The following is a 16,582-nucleotide window of genomic DNA, read 5'->3' on the forward strand; positions in this document are numbered from 1 at the left end:
AATCATTCGGACCAGTTCTACCAATTTCATAGCGAAATATATCCATGCAAAATAGTAGAATACAGAAATAGAGAAATTGCATTAGACTGATATTTGGAGGGGTGCAACATAACGTTTTGGATGACGCTGTCTTTCGTTCATTCAAGTTATCAGTGTATAGACAGCGGTACTGCGGCACATTGCTAGCGGATATACGTCGAGGATGTGGAGTATGTGGAGTATGATCAGCGCCTGCTATTGTGGCGCATTGCTATGGAGATCTGCTATAACATGGACAAACGATCGCATACCAAGGACGACGAAATGACATTCAGCGAGACTTGCCCGATTATATGGCATGCCTCTTGCTTATGCGACTTACTACAATGTTTTCCATGGCCGCAATCAGCAAAATAAGATTGATGGACAAGCATGCCGAGCTTGTCAACTTCATCGGTTGACAGGAGGTCGCGAAGGACTACAGAGCCAACCTGGCTGAACCCTGCCTCAAAATCTTGATGGTGGATATGAAGTTACACCTAAGTTAACGCAATGAAGGCACGAGATAATGCAAATAGTAAAAAATTTGGCTCATGAGATTGCGGGTTTCCGGCTGCTTCACGTTCAACCATGTGAGCTACGTTGACGCCACAATCCCTACAGCTTGAAAAGGCTCACATCGGGATCCTTTCTAATCGTGCGCCTTGCGATAGTCTATGAATCTGTTGCACAAAAAGAGTTGATAGGATTTAAGCTTCAGCATGATGCCGATTTTTGTGTTAATTTTGAATGAATGGGCTTGTTCTCCATGTTGGTATGAAATGCTTCACAAGTAAAAGCTGGTCTCTCTAGTACAACTCTCTCTCTTTCTCTCTCTGAGCATGGAGTACAGGAGTTCTCAAATTCATCTTCGAGAAAACGAAATCGTAGCAATAGTGAAGAAGAAGAAAACAGGGTATTATCCAGATAGTAAAAGAAATCCTTCAAATAGCCTTAGGTAACAAAGTGTCCAGTAAAGGGTGACAAGTACACAAACTTGATTTAGCCAAGCTTGGCAAGAACATCATTAAGGGTAGATACAGTCTCAGCATAGTATTTCTCTGCTTCTGGGGTGCTCTTGATCTTCGCCGCATGGTCCAACTACCCAAAAAGCACACGAAATTAAAATCGCATTAGTCAGATATTTTCATAGGCGAACTGAATGAGCAAGACATGTTTCGAGATATTTTTCTGTCGACTCACATTGCTGATGGTCTGGAAGAGCTTGCCAGTGAGTTCCTTGAGCGACTTCTTCTCCTCCTTGGGTTTCGTGGCAATGACAGTATTGAGGTCGAAGCGGAGGTACTCGGCCCTGAGGCGGAGATCGTTCTGGACGTACGGCCACGCCTTCTTGTCTATGAACGACTTCACGTTAACAATTTCCTTGGCTGACTCCTTTGCCCTGGCTGCTGCCTGTGTCGGGGACAGTGGCTGAATGAAGAATCTGTCCTTCAATGGAAGGTCGAGATCTCTTGGCTGATCAGAGTTCAGGGTTCCAGCTACATAAAGAGAAGGAATTTCACTGCCGTTATTCGTTAAGCCACAACTTTGAATTCTACAGTTCTTCCTTATATTTGCAGTCTATAGTCATCAAGGTTAAAGAGAAAACACAATCTCGCTGAACAATGCAAGAACACGAGCACTAATTCAGTCACTATTCTAATACCGGGTTGATGTGACCATTAGTGAACGTGAATAGAGCTGAGTTGAATCTCAATTTTTTCGAATTTTGGCCTGAACTTAGGGACCTGTCTAAAGCAACAGTTCCATCAAGTAGGAACTCAATGCTTCAAAGCAGTATGCCAAATATGCATATCAGATACATCTCTACATCTAATCGCACATTAAATCGCAACCATAGCATAATCATACAAGTTGGTTCTAGTCTCCAAAATTAACCGGGTATGTGAAGAACACTGCATAGCTTGCTAGCTGTTATTCTGTCTGTCAACACTGGTCACATTCCTTTTCACCAGAGAAGCAATTGTAAGGGAACAATTTTAGTGCAATGCAACATTTTTGGTGTAGTTCTCGAACAAGATTTATCAGCAATGCTCCCATATGAAGACCGAGAGAAGAAGAGAAAAAGGCAGGAGACTTACGCAGTCCACCGGATGGTGGGGGAGGCCCGCCTACCTTGATTGACTTGGCTTCGGCCAACACTGCTTGGACAAAAGAGCCCGAAGCCAAAGCGGTGGCGACCAGACTGAGAACTGCCCTCCGGCTAGTCTCGGCCTCGGCAGAGCCCTGTTGAGCTCTAATGCTGAAGCCAGGCCTGGCCAAGCCAACCCGGTTTCCACCGCCAACGCTCAGGCGGGTCGAGCTGCTAAGCTGGAGGCTGCCTTCCAGCACCGCCTGAGAGGAGCCACGTAAGCCAGCCATTGAAGCGATAGCTTGGGCCATATTCGCCTTCAATAACAATTCTCAAGTGCTGTTGCTAAGCAAGTTTTGATTCAAGGGGGTCAAATGAGGAAATATATTTCTGTGAATCGGATGAAGTTTCTTCAATAGGCCATGAGGTTATGTGGTGTGGAGTGATCTGGGACACCACCTTATCTGCCATTTTCCTGCTTGGATAACTTGGATATGGTCCTGGCCACTCCCCCGCTGCCACGTGGATTATGAGGGTATCTTAATTTGACAGGTGGGATTGGGTTGGGGAAATGGGCTGCTTGTATTTCGACACGTGGACTGGGAATGATTTTGGTTCAGGACATCAAACAGTCACAACTGTGAATTTTGCTTTCCTGAGCTCTCATGCTGATTGTGTCACTATCAATAGTCTCTCTCCATGTTCTCTCACCTGCCATATGAAATTCTTGAATTACTCTTTCTTCAGGAGACATCTACTCAAAAAATGAAATTGAGGAACTGGGTCTGAATCATAAAATGTTTTGGGTACAAAGTTCCTGTAAGATCAAAATCAAAAGCAGAGGGAACCAAGAATGTCTACAAATCCATGTTAGGCAGAGAAATGACTTGGGAAACTGTAGGTCCACAAAAGTTTAATGTTATAATCTTTAAACTATCATCCAAAAAAACAAGCATCCTGTTTAGCAGAACTTTCATACATGCCGGCGCAAGTTTTTAAACTGTTGAAGAAGACGCCAGTGTGCAAACCCACAGTAAGCATCACCAAGGGGATTAATCATGCTCAATTAGCAGCAGCTCAAAGATTGAAGAGATGATGAAGATATCTAGTAATGACTGAGCCAATCACAAACAAGAAACAAGACCTATCTTTCTGTTCTTTCCATCTTTCTCTTTAGGAATCCAAACTTGGAGCTGGGTTAGGTCGGCTTCAACAAAGAATGAATTGGGCTATCTGATCGATGCAGAAGCAGGCCACTTAACTGATGGGCCTAGCCATGGTCTATAATCAAAACACTTGGGTCTTTGCCCAATGCCTTTTGCCATCATCACCATCATCTTGTAAGATGAGAAATATGAAATCCAGATTACTGTATAGCTGCAATCCAGAGTGAATTATATTTCCTGGGTACTCTATCATGGTCTGGCCCAGCCTCAACTCTTCATCAAGATGCTCCTTTCAAGTGATTTACAAGATCTCAAAGCATTAAAACAGTCTGTAATGACATCTATATTAAGACCCATCTTTCTACAAAATTGACACACAACATTATATACCTGATTATCAGTAGGCCTTAAAAAAGTAAATGACATAACGCCTAAAAAAAATTCTAGCGCAAAACTTATACAAAAATTCTGTGAATCTATTTAATTATACCTAAAATCATGTCTACTTGACCAAATTGGACACAATCATTGATGATGTAAACCTTACTTGTGGGATCCACAGTGAGCTCATACAAGGAAATTGCCTTGGGAAGAGGGAAATGGGGTACTAATTTCCAATCATTTTTTATAAGAATGTTGAATGTTTCTCCTTCTAAGATGCATTTTTCAATTAGGAAAGTGGAGATGGACCAATGCCATGACAATAACAGCAGCTGCAGAAAATGGCCGCTGGAGAACAGCTGTGGCTTCATTGGATGAACTTAATTGTATTTAAATGGCTGATGGTAGCTAATACTTACACGTATCCATAAAATAATAAAAATGATAAATACTTTTTGACACTCTTTGCTTGCATAAACTGGGGCAAAATTGCTTAAATTGTCGACAGAGAACTGAAAATATGCTGAGATAATAAACAGATAATTTGATTTTTCACTGAACTAAATTTAACATTTTCTCTTTTCATACATTATACACACACACACACACACACACACACACACACACACACACACACACACACATATATATATATATATATATATATATATGTATAGATTAACATGAGGATTACTACATAATTTGTGTCCACACGATCCATTTCTCAACCTTATGGTACGAAAACTAATCTCGAACCTCAAAAACAAGGCTCAAAGCACACATTAATCAAATTCCGTCATCACCTCTAAAAAGAGTTCACACACGATTCGAGACACGCCCTAACAAAACCTATCAAGAATCGAACGACATCCTTACATTTTAACTAAAGAAAAAGCAAACATATAAGCGTGAAATCAATAATTCCAATAAAGTCAAATGATCGGTTTATCAAAAATTAAATTTGAAAGGTGATGTAATGGGTTTCTACCGAAATGCTTGGATATGATTTTATTTATCATTTAGATGTATCCACTTTATAGCATGACAAATCAGTTTGCAAAATTACGTTTATGATCTAAGTAAATAGTTTCATTAAGCCATCATTACGCAATAAGGATGAGCAGTTTGAGATTCTGAATAGGTTCCATGTAGAAGCTGGAACCTATTATCGGAATAGGTTCCTCATTTTTTGGAACTCGGAACCTACTATGCATATTCTAAAACATGGAACCTATCTTGTCAAAGGTTCCAGGATTTATCTAGGTTTCTACTTGTATTATTAATGGAATGATTGTAATGAATCATTACCTTTAATGACCACTACTTGCTGCTACAATTTGCTGACCACAACTTATATTTAGACACACGAAGAATATGAAATATTAACAAAGTATAAGTCTCAGTCATAAAATGGAAGTTCATATTAGTGGTTACAAATTATACACTCATCATCGAACGCCGTGAAATACAACAAGATCATGCGAAGACATACCAAGAAAGACACAAAAACTTGTTTCATGTTCCACTTACCCAAAATCTAGAACCCACCCGTCAAAACAAGTTTCCCAATTTTTAGAACTTGAAATCTATCTAGCATACCCTATAACCTAAAACTAAATAGGTTTCTATCGATACCCGAAATTGAACAGGTTCCTATCGATTTGGTTCTCTGTCTATTCTGAAACTATGGTCACTCCCGTTACTCAAGACAGATTGAAGGATTGACGAGCAAGTGGGCCGTTGGGGCCCACCAAAGAAGATGAAGTGGGCCATGGTCCTGAGAAGGGACAATAAGGCGGGCGCCCCAAGGATGGTGCTGGGAATCAAAATTCCTTCCCAATTCCTAATGCATATCCAGAAGTGGGTCCCCCTCCTTCCCTTCCTCTCTCCAATTAGAACTAAGAAAAAAGGCATGAGCTCTTGCTTAAAATAAGATGAAATCTCAGGGAAGAAGACATATGATCTCTTGAAGGAGGCAGGAGAAGAAAATCAGAACTAGCAAAGAATGGAAGGGCAAGAGCAGCAGAACAAGTCCCGGGTCGTGAAAGTCGAGTCGCCCGAGTCGTGGGATTCCTACTTGGCTCCGGCCAACGCTCAAGCCTGCCCTGTATAGTGTTTTTTCTTCTTCTTTTTTTCTGCGTCTTCTCGTGCTGTTGGGTCTTCTCTGTCGTAATTCAGAAACATTTCGACTTGGGTGTTGTCAAAGTTCCGAGCTTTTTGCCTCCTGATGACTGCTACTTGCTCCAATCCCTGTTTCATTCCTTGATTTGCGTATTGAGTTTTAGTTTAATGGATTTGACATTGAAACTTTATTTGGGCGGTGAATTTCGATGAAGTTGTGTGGTTGGTCGATGTGATTTTTGTGGGGCTGCGTGATGGGTGTTGATACAGGTGGTGGTGCACTTCACTGCTGCTTGGTGCATGCCTTCGGTGGCCATGAACCCGTTCTTTGAGGAGCTGGCCTCGACGTTCCCAGATGTTCTGTTCCTCACGGTTGATGTTGACGATGTTAAGGTAACACTTAACTTTTTCTCTCAGAGTAATTGTGCAGGAGAATTTGAGTTTTAGCTCGTTACAATAGAATGGAATCCATCATTGGCTATATCCAAAGTGTAGACTTGGGATATCATTGACATCATCAGGTGTTTGTACTATTTTCTTCTTGTACATAAGTACGTGACATAGTATTTATAGGGAAGTGTAGTGTATGAGATTTTTTTCTTGTCTAGCAAGATTAGAATTTGTTTTGTTTTAACTAAGGGATGGGATTATGGTTTTCATTCAAGCAACAAGCGTTTTCTCCGACCTCTTGGAGAGTTTTTTCCCATTTGATAACTCTATGCTTTCTGCTGCAACTTAAATCTGGATGTTTGCTGTAGTATTAGAACAACTCCATTGTGAAAAATTTGGGAGTTCATTCTTGATCTGCGGTGAAACTGTTTCAGATTCTTTGGAAAGCAATTAAAACATTCAACCCGGGATGCATAGTTGCTGAAATTTCTCGCAGGCGTGTTTCTTTTTTCCCATTTATGATTTAGAACGTCTGATGTCTGGTTTGTGACTGTTCAAAGTAGCTAAGGCTTTTGAAATTGGCATGCCGGGCTTTATAAGCTCACGTTCCAACAATCACATGTCTCTTCTGATATGTAATTGAGGGGAAAAAAGATAAAGGGTACTTATGCATCGCAAAGTTTGTCTTCTTGATCATCGACGAATGAAGAGCAGATAAGGCTTTTAGGCATAGCAAGTCTGTGATGCTTTTGAAAAATCTTGTCACTTTTTCTTTGGCTAATCAATATGTATTTACCGAGCCTTTGCCTGTGAGGAGACATCAATTTTTTGAGGTTTGCTTTCCGTAGGAGGTGGCGACTAGAATGGAGGTAAAAGCCATGCCGACATTTTTACTGATGAAGGACGGAACTCCAGTCGACAAGCTAGTGGGTGCAAATCCGGAAGAGATAAGGAAAAGGATAGATGGTTTCGTGCAGTCCTTTCGCACAAGCGTTGCCTAGTAACAGCTTCTCGCCCTGACAGGGCGGACACCGTGCATTTTGGTCTTTGTAAGATTTGTGGTCTGAGTGCCGTGGTGTTAATATTTACGAGCTTGCTGTTTGTAAATTCGACTTGTGGTATCATCGATCTTGTAAGTGTCAAATGTTTTAATGGTGGGTTGCCACAAGTTCAATGATCTTCTACCTTCGTCTTTGGAATTTCATCGACAGCGTTCGTCATGTGCCGATCTCTACTCATCCCTTGTGAAGCCGTGTGATTATTACAGAACAGGGTAAATATACGAACTCCGTCTGCATATTTACTCAATACTTTCCGGAGAATGTCGTGCATATCGCCCTTCACAATGGATTGATCTTTCAACTGCAAATGAAGTTATTTCTTTGGATGGGAGTGTCGTGTCCATGTCTGTCTCTTGTCATGAGTGAACAAATGCCTAACTCTCCCTATTCCATATTAGTTGTAGGGAAATCGGCCGATTTACCTTTCATGGTGTCCGCGCTTCGCGAAATCTTAAGCGCAAAAGTAGCATCGTCAGCAAGGAGGTTTGAATCCCATATACTTGCCTGAAATGTAGTCCTTTCAGATCTCAACGGCTCTGAACCCGGTGACGAGAACCGTGAACGCGGTGACGAGAACCGTGCTTAGAGCCATCACAATGCTCCCGGAGAACACGATGAGCGAGGCCCTCCCATGTTATCTTATGGCCCTCTGCACCACAATAATTTCCAGAAGCGACGCGACGAAGCAGGCGAGGGAAAATATCAGGGCGATCTGTGTGCTCCATCCCAGATAGGAGATACTGCAGCGCCGACATGGTGGACGAGGAGAAAACCATGAACGAGCAAGTCGCTGCTGTAACCTGCAAGACGAACTGCGGGTTATGGCTAACAGAATTTGAATTAGGCTCAGCCTAACAGATTTGGCATTTCAGAAATGGTACGATCCGTCGTTGGCGTGGCCCATAAAATAGGACACGGACCTGACCAGTTTTCTACGATTCGCCTTGTCTGTGATGCTAGACGTTACGGTACCGTTACCTAGTAATCTCCCAGCTCATGCGAGGAAAAGGTAGAGTCGCAAATAATACGTGACCAAGAAGTTACCTCAGGATTCCGACTCGCAGGAGGAGCGGGCTTATAAGCATTCCACCGCCTATTCCGAAAATTCCGCCCAGAAGTCCAGCTAACAGTGCCATTACCGGAAAAAATAAGGATGTTGGCTGGTCCTTCTCTGCTAGGGCCATCGATGTCCTGTAAAAGAAGAACCACATCGTAATGAGATTCTAGTTCATTCATAATAAGCTAATTTATTACTTCAACTTTGATGGTTCGCATCTCTCTTATGTATGTTACCAACCACCTGCTGGCTTGAAGCTTGATGTTGAATGCTTTCTTTCCTGAAAAGAGTCCACGCAGTAAAGGCCACAGCTAGTGGAATCTGAAGGGATGAGAGTATCCAATAATCTGGACCTCAGGGCTCCACTGGGGTATTTGTCTGCACATATCTTCAAAAATCATGCACATTAAAACTGTAGTAAAAAGTTGGAGGAGAAGATAATATTGCAGGGCAGTCATGTGAAGAATCTTTGCAAGGAGTTACTCAGGAACGCAGAGAGGAAAAAAAAAGGGGAAAGGAATGAAAATCTAGCGGGAAGTCAGTGTAATGTAAACTTTTGGCAAGGAATGGTGCAGTGGACCTAAGATGAGTGGTAATCATCATCATAAGCCGGCCATTTCCGGTAAGTGTGATATGAATACAAGACAAGAGAGGCGGTCCATGGGATCGATATAGTGATTTCATGGCAAAATTCGAGATTGTGATGCTTGAGCTTATCTGTTGGTTTCTTCCTAGGTTCGATTTGCTAGCACAAGGCATGTTCCAAGTTGCATTCGCCGAAACCAACTCGAATGGAAATATCGAAGGCCATGTAGTTTAGTTTACTTCCATCAGTTGTGGCTTTAAAATTGACTTAGAGCAAGCTGAAGTCACCCTCCATAAACGTGTACTCCCTCTGAAGGGAGATCTGAAGGGAGAGAGATACATCGAGTTCAATTTTGGAAAGAGTAAAGGTAGAAGTAAAAGCTTTCGATGTAACACTAGGATGAATGATAAAAGACTCGGTTCAGAGAAACAAATTTGCGGTTCTGTAACATGACTAAATGTCCCCTGCATGAGCAACAATGTTTTCTACAGAGTTCTTCTTGCCTCCAAGAAAATATCATTTTCAAGATAAACGTACCAACGTCCCGTTTGTCAATCACTTGGAAGTTCAGTTGAAAGTGACCCACTACATAAGAACAAGGCGAAATGATCTGGCATGATCTGCCTATATATTGAACATGATCTGCAATTGAATAATAAATAATGACAGTGAAGATAACATGGTTAGATCTTTTGGAGTACGGTATACATTCACATAATTCAGTCGCAGGGACATGAAACATCCTTAGCCTTAACTAAGATGATCGAGTTAAAGGAGATCACAGCAAAACAACAACAAAAAATAAGCGTAACAGACGAAACACACCTGTCCGTATCAATTTCCACGAAGAATATGCACCGAGAAGAATGAAAACCAGACCAGAACCAATGCCCCCAATTTCATCCATGGGGACGTTTCTTGACATTTTCGTTCATCACGCAAAACAGGCTCTTTTGAAATTTCGGCTTCCTCTGACCCATCAAAACCCACCTCTCGCAGACCCTTTTTCCAAGTTTACTATCTCCATTCCTTGCTCTGACTCCAGTTTCCAATACGAGACCCCTTTTTTGCAGGTCTTAAGGTTGGACCAAGCAAGAAAGACTGCAAATAGTATGGTGATGAGCCACTCAGGGAAGACAACATTGCATATGAACCCAATACTCACTCCCAACAACAGTCGTGGTTCGGACAGTAGTGCAATGTCATAGTCGATCAAGCACTTGTCACCAAACTTGGGGCTCCTGATAATCAAGTAGCAGATGACATTAGCAATTGACACACCAGTGACCATGAAAGCTGAGAAGCTTGAGGCTGTCTTGAGCTGGAGGCCTGCAATTATAGCAAGAATTGGTATGAAAAGCCCACCTCCACCAATCCCACCAGCGCTTGAAATAGCAGCTGCTATGAAGCACAAGACACCTGCTTGCACCATTGGAGGAGAAAAAAGCTTGAACTTGACATTAATTTCTTGAGATTTCGTCATATGGGTGTGCCTCCATTGATGAGTTTGGTAGGAAAGATCATGACTTTTTGTGATTCTTGAGATGGGTTCCCTTCCTTTAGCATGAGGAAGGCTTAGGATCGTGAAGAAGAAGAAGATGGCTCAGAGTAGGAATTGAGCAGAGTCTCTCTGATTCTTCATATTGAGAGAGCTCGAGGAATGGACAAAAACTGAAACTGCACTCTCCATAGACAAGGTTGAGAAGGATCTTTGGTCATCTGCATGGCATTATTGAGGGACCAAACAGAAAGTTACAAGCACAGCAACAAGGGAAGTAATTATAAAAGAATGTGGAAGTGGTGAGACTACCATGCTTCGTTAATATCATTGAAAAGCTAATCATGCAATTCGTCAATGCTAAAACATGGCTGCTCCTGAGGGATTTTTACTTATGAACTGGTCAGTCTGTGTCCACTACAAGAATTGTGAACTTCTGTTTACTTTCGATGACTTAACAGTCTCAAAGTTAGTCCACAAACTGTTCAAGAGATAGAGAGATTTTTATCTTTTTTTCAGTATTTAACAAATGAAGAGGTTGTGGAGGCCGCAATTATGACTCTTTGAACCAGGGCGGCTGTTCCTGAGAGACTCGGTTGAAGCTTCCGTTATGGCTAGAGAGAGAGAGAGAGAGAGAGAGAGAGACTTAGATGGATTTGGAGAGAAAAGAAGGTAGGAAACGAGAAGGTTTTTCTGTTGTCAAACTCTAGTAATTCTCTGACCAAAAAAAACTCTAGTAATTCTACCACTAGAGTGAGCATGGTCCCAGGGGGTCCTGTTCCAAAGCAGGAATCAGAAACCGAATCAAGGATTTGATGCTAGAAAATCTAGATTTGGGAACCGAATTGGTCCACCTGAGAGCTAACTTGGAACCGAAGCGGTCGGCTAGTAGAACTAGAAACTTGTCCTCCATTTTTTTTTTTTAAGTTTCAGTTGTTAATAGCCCCTGGTACACTTGAGGGTGTAGATTCAGTTTCGAGAATTTCCAATACCAAATAGATTTCCTCTATTGGAATGTGGCTTTCAGACTTCAATGACGACGTAACATCGACTAGGTTAAGGTCTCAACAATTGATGAAGATACACGCACCTATGATGCAGGCTAGAAGTCAAATGACCACATGGCTCTTCGCATAATCTTTGATATTAAACATAGTTCATGTTGAGTTTGCTCGAAAAATTTTGAACTTTGAAACTTTTACCGACACGAGAAACGGAAAAGTAAAATCGATTACCTGACAAGCTATGTATATTTGATATTTTTATCCTATTATACGCCTTCGATGTCTTATAAAAAAGGAACCCAATCTTTACGAGCTTCTAGTTCATTCATATTAAGCTAATTTATTACAATAACAATTATATATAACCAAACACCTGCTGACTTGAAACTTGATGTTGAATGCTTTTTTTCCTGATAAGAGTCCACGAAGTAAAGGCCACAGCTAGAGGAATCTGAACGGATGAGAGTATTCAATCTGTAGTAAAATGTGGAGGAAAAGATAATATTGCAGGACAGTCATCTGAAGAATCTTTGCAAGGATTTACACGGGAACACGGAAAAATAAACAGAAAAGAAAAGAAAATCGAGCAGGAAGTTAGTGTAATGTAAAACTTCAAGCAAGAAATGGTGCAGTGGATCTAAGATGAGTGGTTTCATCATCATAAGCCGGCCATTTCCGGCAAGTATTATATGAACGCAAGACAAGAGAGGCGGTCCATGGGATCGATATAGTGATTTCACGGTAAAATTAGAGATCGTGATACTTGAGCTTATTTGTTGGTTTCTTCCTAGGTTTGATTTGCCAGCATAAAGCATATTCCAAGTTGCATTCACTGAAACCAACTCAAGCCGAATATTGAAGTCTATGTTTTTAGTATACTTCCATCAGTTTCGGCTTTAAAAACCGATCAAGAGCAAGCTAAACAGTAGAGGTGTCAAAATGGGTCTTAAACCCATATATGACCCATTTAAAAATAAATGGGTCATATATGGGTCACTTTAATTTTAAAGAATCAACTTTAAATGGGTTTTAAATTTTAAAGCTTAAAGATAAATGGGTTTAAATGGTTGAGTTTGGAACACATGTCCAACCCACCCACTAGACCAATCCACGCACTCTCTTCCTGAGCGAGGGTGAGCCAAGGATGATGGGAAGGGAGCTCTTTTACTGATCTTAAAATTCTGATCGGGCCCCGCCTCCCGATGCTGTTCGGGGCCCCGGAAAATTCTTTGCTTAGATTAGGATTCACATATCCGCGTGCGATCACGTTATTTGAATGCAATTAGATTTCTCGTGGGACTCGCATGATTTTTTTTTTTTATTTTCGATCGGAAGGACTTGCGTAGCTAACAGTCGTCAGGGACGCGTAACTTGTGGATCCGAGCTTCTACGGGTCGTCTTTATATCTGGCACGGTTTGCTTCGGCATCGATATTGCCCATTTCGCATCTTTTCTTGTCATTCGTCGCTAGCTCTCGAGAGATATGTAATCCCCTTTGGGGATGGTTTTTCCCAATCGTAATTAGTTGTCTCGTGGCATACATACTTTTAAAAGCGTTTTGATCAACAACTTTAGATGTATTATCTTGTGATCCAACCGCATTACAAAACCCCATGGGGCTGGGTTACTCGGGAGCAATAGAAACAGATCTCTCTTTTATTGAGTTAAAAATTGAAATTCGCCGAAATTAGGAATTAATTATTGAAATATCTCTACCTCCACACATATGTGAACCCGAAAAAACCTCTTGAAATGTAAAATTTCCTTTTGTGTTATTAACATGGCTCCAAGGGGGGGGGCACATTACACATTGCATACCAAGTACAATTGAATCTTATCAAAAGATAGCACCATCCATAAACATGTACTCGAGACAAAAGGCTTTCAATATAACACCAGAATGAATGGCAAAGACCTGTTCAAAGGACCCTTCTAAGGAGACAAAAAACAAGGAATAACGGATCTAATTCCGTTATTTCTTCGGAGATATCTGTGAAGCTCTTGATTCTTAATACATGGCCTTGTTTTGTAGTAAAATCTTTTTCATTTTAAGCCTCTAGTCTATCAATCCTCGTTTGCTCTTTCCAATGTGATCAAACCGTGACTTCCAGCAATTTCTTTAAAAAATCAAAAAGAAAGAAATGCATATGTAATGTCTAAAATAAATAAAAGATTTACACAGTGCATTGAAATGTTATAATCTAGACCCAAACGAGTCCCACATGTAAGAATCAAGCGAGTCATCCCTCAATCATAGAACACAAGAGAAACAAATTTGCAGTTCTGTAATACCTAAGGTAGCGAATGATAACCATTCTGTTCCGGAATGAGTTCCTGAACCAGAAATAGATTTTTCTATTTCTGGTTCCTGGATGAGTTTCTGAGAAAAAAAAACCCGTTTGATAATGACAAAAAATTTCTATTTCTAGAACAGAAACCCGTTTGATAACAGCACAAAATTTCTATTTCCTGAAATAAAAACCCGTTTGATAAACAACAGAAAATTCTATTTCCAGGAACAAAAATCCATTTTTTTAGAAATGAAATAAAAAATCCGAAAAATTCATAAAAATCTTTAAAAAAAATTCAAAAAATCCCAAAAAATTGAAAAATTCCAGAAAAAATCATCAAAATGTCGAGAAAATAAAAAAATTTAGATTTCGGGAAAATAGGAAATTTGTTGAATTTTTTCAAAAAAATCAAGAAATCAAAATTTCAAAACTTCACGTAATCGCTTAGAATACTGTGACCACCACTTTTAGTGAAATTTAAATTATTTTAGGTGCCCAAAAAAAATCAAAAAATCAAAAAATTCAAAACTTCACAGAATAGTTTAGAATACATGTGGCCACCCACTTTGAGTGAAATTTAAATTTTTTAAGGTGCCCAAAAAAATTCAAAAACTCAAAAATTTCAAAACTTTACAAAATGGCTTAGAATACCTGTCGCCACCCACTTTAAGTGAAATTTTAATTTTTGGAGGTGAAAAAAAAGCAAAAAATCAAAAATTTCAAAACTTCACAGAATGACTTAGAATACATGTGGCCATCCACTTTGAGTGAAATTTAAATTTTTTTAGGTGAAAAAAAACATAAAAAATTAAAAATTTCAAAACTTCACAGGATGACTTACAATACCTCTAACCACCCACTTTGAGTAAAATTTAATTTTTTTTTAGATGCCCAAATGGTATTTTTGATTTTTTTTGGTTCCTAAAGAAAATTAAATTTCACTCAAAGTGGATGGCCACATGTATTCTAAGCCACACTGTGAAGTTTTGAAAATTTTTCTTTTTGCTTTTTTTTTTTTTTTTTTTTCGACACCTAAAAAAAATTAAATTTCACTCAAAGCGGTACTACAGGTATTCTAAGCAATTATGTGAAGTTTTTTATATTTTTCGGCACCTAAAAAAATTTAAATTTCACTTAAAGTGGATGGCCACAGGTATTCTAAGCCATTTTGTGAAGTTTTGAATTTTTTTTTTATTTATTTCGGCACCTAAAAAAATAAAATTTCGCTCAAAGTGGGTGGCCACAGGTATTTTAAGCCATTCTGTAAAGTTTTGAAATTTTTACTTTTTTGCTTATTTTTATTTTTTTTGGCATATAATAAAATTTAAATTTCACTCAAAGTGGTGTACTACAGTATTTTAAGCCTATTCTGTGAAGTTTTGAAATTTTTTATTATTTTTATTTTTTTCGCACCTAAAAAATTAAAATTTCACTCAAAGTGGATGGCCACAAGTATTCTAAGCTATTCTGTGAAGTTTTGAAATTTTTTATTTTTTGCTTTTTTTTTTATTTTTTTCGGCACCTAAAAAAATAAAATTTCCCTCAAATTGGGTGGCCACAGATATTCTAAGATATTCTGTGAAGTTTTTAAATTTTAGAATTTTTTTTTGGCAACTAAAAAAATTAAATTTTGCTCAAAGTGGGTGGCCATAGGTTTTCTAAGCCATTTTGTGAAATTTTGAAATTTTTTATTTTTATTTATTTTTTTCGGTACCTAAAAAAATTTAAATTTCACTGAAAGTGGGTAGCCACATATTCTAAACCATTCTGTTAAGTTTTGAAATTTTTGATTTTTTGCTTTTTTTTTCTCACCTCAAAGATCGTGACTTCCATATGAATATGTGTGTTGAAGAAAATGAATTCCTCGTAAATGGTTCTCACTTTTGTTCCGTAAATGAAAACCAACTTTTTTTGGTTCTCATTTCTGGTTTAATCGAGTTTGGAAGCAAACTTGTCCCGGAAATAGAAAAATGAAATTGCGTTACCAAACGGGTTTCTAGTCCAAAACTGATTTTGGGAACAAAAAATCAGTTCTGGACAGAACCAGAATGGTTTTCATGCAGCACCTAAATGTCCCCCGCATGAGCAACAAAGTTTTTCTACAGAGTTCTTCTTGCTTCCGAGAAAATATTCATTTTCAAGCTAACATTGCAGCTCTGTAACATGACTAAATGTCCCCAGCATGAGTATCCAATATTCATTTACTATCTCTCTCCCTTGCTCTGACTCTAGTTTCCAACACGAGACCTGTTTTTTGCTATATCCTATAAACTGTTTGGTTAATCGCGGTAAAGCCGGACATTTTCACATCTATCATGTCCATTATTTTTCCCTCTTTCCCCTTCCATCATTCTCTAATAAAATTTTATTAAATAGTAAACTATACTAATATACCTAAAATACTAAAATACCTAAAATATGTAATAAATATAAATATTAAAATATATATTTATATATGTTGAATGTATATCATAAGATAGAAAGAAATTCGAAATATAAATAAAAATAGGAATAAATAAAAATGAAGTTGTTGTTTTGAATTTTTTTTATATTAGAAATCAAATATTATTTATATTCAAATATTATTTTAATTTTATTAATTTAAGAAGTTTGTTATTGGAGAAAAATAACTTTTATATTATGGATATTAAAAATCATATCCACTTTTATTCCACCTCCCCCATTAGATAAATTAATCCAGGTTATGTCCTTCTTATATTCGACTTTTATTCCACCTCCCCCATTAGATAATTAATCCAGGTTATGTCCCTCTTATATCCGACTTTATCTTGTCTTGAGCACAAACCAAGCACGGGATATAATAAATTTTATCCTATCCTGAATTTTATCCTAACTATTAAACATAGCATTACTACTCTTCAATCGCATAAAAAAGATCAAAATAATTGGGGCGCTA

At 38.9% G+C, this 16,582-nt stretch overlaps 2 protein-coding genes and 1 pseudogene across 3 annotated transcripts; 1 reads left to right on the plus strand and 2 right to left on the minus strand.

The window, feature by feature from the left end:
• Positions 1 to 937: 937 nt before the first annotated feature.
• Positions 938 to 2,524, minus strand: LOC115677837 (oxygen-evolving enhancer protein 3-2, chloroplastic-like). The gene is made up of 3 exons (XM_030601059.2): positions 2,121 to 2,524; positions 1,222 to 1,517; positions 938 to 1,119 (listed from the first exon to the last, which is right to left on the minus strand). Exons 1-3 carry the CDS (start codon positions 2,419 to 2,421, stop codon positions 1,021 to 1,023), a joined length of 696 nt encoding a protein of 231 aa, XP_030456919.1. The 5' UTR covers positions 2,422 to 2,524; the 3' UTR covers positions 938 to 1,020.
• A 3,076-nt stretch (positions 2,525 to 5,600) lies between these two features.
• LOC115677838 (thioredoxin-like protein CXXS1) lies at positions 5,601 to 7,363 on the plus strand. Of its 2 annotated transcripts, none has more exons than XM_030601060.2 (3): positions 5,601 to 5,764; positions 6,049 to 6,171; positions 7,017 to 7,363. In XM_030601060.2, exons 1-3 carry the CDS (start codon positions 5,663 to 5,665, stop codon positions 7,167 to 7,169), a joined length of 378 nt encoding a protein of 125 aa, XP_030456920.1. In that variant the 5' UTR covers positions 5,601 to 5,662; the 3' UTR covers positions 7,170 to 7,363. The 2 variants fall into 2 exon arrangements, with proteins under 2 accessions (XP_030456920.1, XP_056159793.1); XM_056303818.1 differs by having other exon boundaries at positions 5,620 to 5,704.
• Positions 7,364 to 7,701: 338 nt separating this feature from the next.
• On the minus strand, positions 7,702 to 10,514 carry LOC115677839 (sulfite exporter TauE/SafE family protein 5-like; annotated as a pseudogene).
• Positions 10,515 to 16,582: the final 6,068 nt, after the last annotated feature.

This window comes from Syzygium oleosum, unplaced genomic scaffold (assembly GCF_021117445.2).
Source record: "Syzygium oleosum isolate NSW1041296 unplaced genomic scaffold, Sole_v2.1 Sole_v2.29, whole genome shotgun sequence".
In the NCBI taxonomy this organism is placed as follows: Eukaryota; Viridiplantae; Streptophyta; class Magnoliopsida; order Myrtales; family Myrtaceae; genus Syzygium; species Syzygium oleosum.